At 44.2% G+C, this 7021-nt stretch overlaps 1 protein-coding gene across 1 annotated transcript; it reads right to left on the bottom strand.

Annotated features, from left to right (window-relative positions):
- Positions 1–1776: 1776 nt before the first annotated feature.
- Positions 1777–2241, bottom strand: LOC109754121 (egg cell-secreted protein 1.5-like). The gene has a single exon (XM_020313049.1). It carries the CDS (start codon positions 2239–2241, stop codon positions 1777–1779), a length of 465 nt encoding a protein of 154 aa, XP_020168638.1.
- Between the last annotated feature and the right edge of the window lie 4780 nt (positions 2242–7021).

The raw sequence follows: 7021 nt of genomic DNA, 5'->3' as shown, positions 1-7021 counted from the left end.
AACTAACTCAAGTGTAAGCCCATGTACGTAGCTACTAAATTCAAGAATTCTCTAACCTGGACAGCTATCTCATGGAATTCCTTATTTAACGCGCTTTTCGTCAAATAGGAACTAAACGCAGAGGGCCATCCACTGGGCCGGCCCATATAACAAGATATACAACGTCTGTCCTTGATCTGATTTTTTTTATGTTTTCAGAGATGCACACTAGGTTTTCCAAAAGTGATTTTTTTCAATTTTAAATGCTCAAAAAAAATAAAAATATTTATATTTAAAAAATATATATTTCCACTTTTGAAAATATGTCCAGCTATTATAAAAAATGTTCAAATTTTAAAAAATCACGTTTTTCAGGAAATGTTCACTATTTTCAAAAACTGTTTGGAATTTGAAATTTTGTTCGTGTTTTCAAACAATTTTCGAAATTTCAAAAATTATAAATATTTTTTAAAACAGTCACAATTTCCGAAAATGTTCGAGAACTTTAAAATGTGTTCAGTATTTCAAAAAAAATCCGTTTTCAAATTTTGTTCACACATTAAAAAATGCGCAAGAATTTGGAAAACTTGTTCATGCTTTCCAAAATGTTTTTTCCTTTGAAAATGTTTGGGCAAACTAGAACAAAATTTTAAATTTCAAATATTTTTCGAAAATAGGAACATTTTTTGAGAATTCTAACATTTGTTTTGACACTGTGGGCAATTTTGGAAACCGGAAGTTTTTTTGATATTCCAAAAATTATGAAAAATGACTTAAAGTGAAATTTCAACAAAATTGATACATGATATAATATATTTAAATTTTATTCTAAGCTCGGGAAATAATTATGGAATTATGAACATTTTTTCGTAAGCTGGAACCAATTTGAAAAATGAAAAATATGAAAACGAAAATAAAAACAAAAACAAGTAAAGGAAAAAATGCTAGTGGGCTGACTGAACTATTTAACGCGCTAAGTGTGAAATAGGAGGCCCTATATCTCATGATACAAACCCGGAAGCTTTAGAGGCAATGGTGATCAGTGAAGCTCTATCCCTGACGGCTGCTCTTAATGCTTCAAAAGTTTTTATTGTATAAACTGCCTGGAGGTTATCACAAAAAAAAGGAGAATAATTTTGTGAGCCATGGAGCTATGGTGAAGAGGGAGAATATCAGGTGATACCAACACTTCTCCCATGATACCAATTAAAAAAAATCAAATTTAAATGTTTCATAAAATTCTGAAAAAATCATCGATGTTCTCATGTGTCTACAAACCCTAAAAAATTTAGATCCAAATTAGATACACTTTGACAAACAAAAAAGGAAAATCTGTTGTGAATGGTGTAGTTTTTGAAATTATTCATGCTTTTGTCTTGACACTTTCATGCTGAATTTGTCCTTTTGTTTCCCATTGCACAAATTGAATTTGGATCTGAATTCAGCTAATCTAATTCTACGTAAAGATCCGTGCAAAATTTTATTTTAAATTTCTCTCTCTTCTTTTTTATGTTCCGCCACTTGACTAAGATTTGGTTAAATCTTAGACATCTGAGATGTAGCCATACCCGTAAAGTAAATACCATCTCGACAGGGAAAAAAACTGAATGTATGTACGTTGTCGAGGAACGAATTAACAGGTCCAAATATGATTGCAAACTGCATATTAACACAACCAAACAAAATGAGTGCACATACGCACGCACGAGCGCTGGCCCGTAATTTATTTCCTCAAGGTCGTGTTATTGCATCGCATGTGCGTGTGCACAGTACAGGTGCACACTACTGCATACATGATCATGGTTGCGCAGCAGGCGCCGGCACGGCGGCCGGCGCCGGCGGGGGAGGAGCGTGTGGAATCTCAGCGTCGCAGAAGCCGCGGAGGATGTCGGCCTCCTGGGCGGTCAAGCCTATGGAGGCGAGCATGGAGGGCCAGCAGTGGAGCGTGACGGTGCGGATGGCGATGCAGCAGTCGTGGCCCAGGTAGGACTCGCCGTTGAGGAAGAAGAGCACGATCTCGCTGGTGCACGACCGCAGCTCCGTCACCGCGCCCCAGCACTCCATCATCCACCCGCCGCCCTGCTGCTCCGCCTCCATGCCCGAGAGCGCGAGGTGGAGGCGAGCGACGAGTGGGGCCGGCGATGGCGCGGCCGCGGGGCCAGCAGCGCCGGTGGTGGCCGAGGCGACGCCGACGCCTCCGGGGCCCGCGATGGCGACGAACACTAGCAGAGCGGCGACGACGAACTTGACGACGGGCGCCATGGATCGACCGGCGAGAGAAGCCCGGCGATTTGTGGTCGCAAGGTAGCTAGCAATGCAAGGCCGTGTGCGTGCTCTGCGTACGCACCAGCGGCGTGTTTATACAGTGGATCGACGTGCCTGGAAGGCGAAGTGGAGAAGGCGCGCGTACGTTTCACTGTTAGGGATGCGGGGGAGACGCACGGGCGCGCGGGCGTTGCTGCGCCATGCATGCATGCATGCATGCAGGTGCCTTAGCTTGATTATGCGTATTGATGCCCCGCTAGCTAACTTGATAATTGATCGCGGGAACGGCGGTAACCGATCGGCTCAGTGATGATTTGCGCCTGCAGCGTTTGATCATGTTGCATGGATCACGATCCACGTGCACGTACACAGGTACGTACATATGAACATCGTGATCGGAACGAATGTAAAAGGGCGCCATAAACTCACTGTTAACCGTGCCACATTTTATTTTGCGAGTAAGTTGTAAAAGTTTTTTTTTCTGGCGGGTAAGGGAAATGTATTACTCAAGAGCAAAGGAATGCATCCCTATACAAACTAGGAATGTTAACAAGGCCAGAATGGATCCAGACCACAATATGGTCCTTCGTTCTCCTGAAGTTCTAAAACATGGCTAACATTATCCTGCTCTCGAAATATGAGTAGTTCTACACTTCCGTTAACCAAAAGCCTTTTAATCTCACCGCGCGCAAAAAAAAAGCCTTTTAATCTCCATCAGCACCATTGCAAATTGGGAACGATCCTGTCCTTTAGCATTGATCAATTGAACAGCTAGTGCGGTGATTAAAAGAACCTGAATTTTTTGGACACAATACAAATGCGGATGCTTATCTACACGCACATACACTCAACCATGCGAAGCACATGCACACGACACAATATTTTGAGATTGACGAAGCCGCCATAAACGTCCTCGTAGTCGGCGAGAACGTCTTCTTCCCACTGAACGCACATCGTCGAATGGCCTGAAATAAAACCAGGAAAATGCGACCACCAATGTCAGGTCTAGGACTTGAAAACCGGAGTCTGGATGTTCAAAGTTCGCATGATCAAAGCTCTGACAAAACCGTGCACGAAGATCGGTAGAGACTCGAGAGGTACAAAACACTACTCCACGGAGTGCATTGTTAAGTAGCCCATACAATTTTTTTCAAGACCAACTTGATCCCCATGGGGAGCGAATAATTCAACCACGTTTCTTGCTCCTTGTATAAAAATATGCTGAGGGGTGCTCGCCCCTCTGGTATCGTTTTTTTCTATTAAGGACCAACCTATTTAGTGTAGGAAGAAAGTATATTTTTCACCTTTGATGTACCCCTAGTGGGTTATATGCTGAGTATGCTATGTGCCCACCGACTCGTGGTTGCTACAGGTCAAATGGGCCATTGGACTCAAGCAGTCTAGCCACCGACATTCGAAAGATGGTATCGGCAAACTTACGGTGGTGAGGAAATAGGCATTGGGTGTCGTCACCGTCATATCTCAACTCATACTCATCAGACTAGAACGCTTCAAACGCGGTGCAGAATGGGAGGCCGTCGTCTACATCTCCTCCTCAAGTGGCACACAATGCATTCAGTCTCGACATTTGGTCTTTGTCGGCTGAAGCCACGATGGAAAAAATTTCCCTGAGAAGAAAAGAAAAGAATAGTCTTTTTAGCAGTAAACCAAGCTTTATTGAATAGTAACAAGGTTTACAGGGATAATTAGGGGTCATGAGGAGCCCCTAGCCAAACATGGCGTCCAACATCTAAAGAACTAGCAAATTTAGCTAAACTGTGAGCTTCCCAATTGAGTGCTCGACCCTCGAAAATAAAGTCACATGTACCAAACTCCATCGCCCGCATTGCAATCTCCTTTACAATGGAAGAATGCGACCCTTCTATACCTTTTTCAATATCTGAAACCACCGTCTTCGAATCACTCGCAACAACGATTCTATTTTCCATGAGATCAAGTGCAAGCGCTTGAGCTTCTCGACACGCCAAAGCTTCTAAGACCGTTGCATCAGTTATGCCTTCGACAACCATAGTAGAAGATCCCAAAAAAACGCCATCATTATTTCTGCATACTGCAGCTGCTGCACCTCGCTCTCCATTCCTGGAGAAACCTCCGTCGGCATGTATCTTAACCCGGCCAGCACCCGGTGTCGTCCATCCCTGGCGAGAAACTGAACCTCAGCCGCCTGAGGTTGCATGTCGTACTAAGGGAGCAACCCTTCTCTCTGAACTCTGAATATTTTCAAGCTTGAAGATGAAGTTGGTCACGAAAGAATGAGTAGCATGTGGGCTTTGTAGAATACCTTCATGAATTGCCTTTCATCTCGCTGTCCAAATCGCCCAAAGAATAACGACCAACTCTATGAGTTTTTTGTGCTCTAAGCTATCGATCATCACTACTATCCAGCTCTTGGCATTTGGTTCTTTCGTAGACTCAAAGAGATCAACAATTCCATGTCAGCTAAAGCCCAGACACATCTTGACGATGAGCACTCCAATAGTGAATGCCTCCATGAGTCTTGTGCACCGCACAGCTGGCACTTGTCGTTGTCTGCCATGTTTCTACTATGTCAAACATCCTCCGTCGGGATCGAGCACCTTGCTAGTCTCCACAGAAAGTTTCTGATTTTTCCTGGTACCTCCACTGCCCATAGAGAAGTCCATTCCCTTGCATCTTCCTCATAAATTGATCTAGCTGCATTGTTTTCCAACCAGTCCTCTCTCCACCTCTTGGTATCTGCAAGCATGCAGTATGCGGATCTGACTGTGAAAATGCCATTTTTCTCATAATTTCACGCCCACAAATCCTCTAGATTCCTAGTGCACAGAGGAATGCTAAGAATGGAATTTATGTCCGGCGCCAAAATACATGTTGAAGCACTTCCCTTCTCCATGTTGCACTCATTGCATCGATTAGTTAGTTGACTCGCACCGGAGGGTCACTTGACAAACAGGCAATTGGCCGCATCATAACATTGTTAGGAATCCAAATCCAATTATGTTCCCATATCATTGTGGAACTACCGTTACCAATTCTGCGTATGATACCTTGGTTCAAAACATCCCTTCCCTCCAAGATTGCTCGCCATACTTGCAGGCCTACTCCCCAGTTCAGCTATCAAGATGGTCCTATTGGGAAAATAGATTGCTCTAAGCATTTGTGCACATAGCGAGCTTGGAGTCTGTAGTAGGCGCCATGACTGTTTCGCAAGAAGAGATAGATTAAAAAGTTTAAAATCTCGAAAACCTAGACCCCCCATAAATTTGGGTTGAGTCAAGGTATTCCACGCCACCCAATGAGGTTTGCGTTTTCCTTCCCTACTACCCCACCAAAATTGCCTTATCAACGTATTCAGATGTTCACATAATCCTCTTGGTAACTTAAAACATGACATAGAGAAAATCGGCACTGCCTGGGCTACAGATTTTACCAACACTTCCTTGCCTTGGAATGAAATTGTTTTCTCTATCCAACCTTTAACTTTACCCCATAGTATGTCCTTAAAATATTTGAAAGCCCCTGACACTACAAAAAATACACTTCCGTGATGATACGTGTTTGTCACAGTAGGTCACGTTTTCTGTCATGCATGTACATCCATGATGATTTTATGACAAAATCAAGATAGTCATACCTGTGCTGTCGTAGAAGTGTTCCATGACATTACTAAAATTATCATCACGGAATTGTCCACTTCCATGACGATAAATCGCGCGTCATAGAGAAGTGCTTTCGTCAAGGGTGACCGACACGTGGCATCCACCGTAACGGGTCGCCGTTAAGCTATCGGGTTCCGGTTTGGATCCGATAACCCGTTAACAGTCCGGACCAATGGTGATTTTCCACGTGTAAAATTCTCATTCGCCGACGAACCACATGTCGGCTCAGCGTTGGGACAGATGTCAACCGTCCATTTCACAAGAATCACCAATGAAACATTGACACGTGGGACGGCCCAATAGAGGCCCATATAGTTCTAAAAGCCGGCCCAGGAACAGGCCCACAAGATTTCGTGAGATCTAATGGGCCGACCCATTAACAGCCTAACATTTTCTGGACCAAATTATAGCCCACATCAGATACGGACCGTTAAATGACTGCAATATTCTGGGCCCAGTTTACGGCCCATGTCAGATCCGGCCCGTTAACAGCCTGCAATAGTTTGGGCCAAATTACGGCCACACCTGATCCGACCTGTTAACTGACTTTTATTTCTTGGGCCAAATTACGGGCCATAACAGATGCGACCCTTTTAACAGCTACTATGCCATTGGGCCCATTGGTGGCCTGATTTGCTCTTCGGCCTCTTAATGGCCCATTTACCAGTTCGGCCCGATAATAGTTTTGTCTGTCAGCGGCCCTGTCTATATATGGGCCTCTTTCGGCCCGGTTTCACTTTCGGCCATTTAAAGGCCCGAGTTGCACCTGGGCCTAATTATGGTCCGTAGTTACTTTCAGCCTCTTAACGGCCCGTAGTCTTCGTGGATACATTCTAGCCCAAACTGCCTATCGGCCCGTCAAAGGCCCTTGAGAGTGTTGGGTCTAATTTAGGCCCGTTATACATCCGGCCTGCTTCCCGCCCATCATGTAATTGGGTCAGCCAAGGCCCGAAAACATTTCAATCTATTAAAAGCCTATTTAATTTTTGGGCCCAATTAAGGCAAGTGGTTTACTCGGCCTTCTAAAGGCCTGAAACTAATAATGGGCTAGATTAAGACTAGACCAAACTAATGGCCCAAGATGATTGTAGGCCCGCGTACGGCCCGTACTAGCGATT

This window comes from Aegilops tauschii, chromosome 4 (assembly GCF_002575655.3).
Source record: "Aegilops tauschii subsp. strangulata cultivar AL8/78 chromosome 4, Aet v6.0, whole genome shotgun sequence".
Taxonomy (NCBI): Eukaryota; Viridiplantae; Streptophyta; class Magnoliopsida; order Poales; family Poaceae; genus Aegilops; species Aegilops tauschii.
This window is presented reverse-complemented; position numbering and strand designations above follow the sequence as displayed.

What these genes read in the sequence shown, in the direction of transcription:
- LOC109754121 (XM_020313049.1), bottom strand. Translation starts at nt 2,241, where the DNA reads ATGGCGCCCGTCGTCAAGTTCGTCGTCGCCGCTCTGCTAGTGTTCGTC.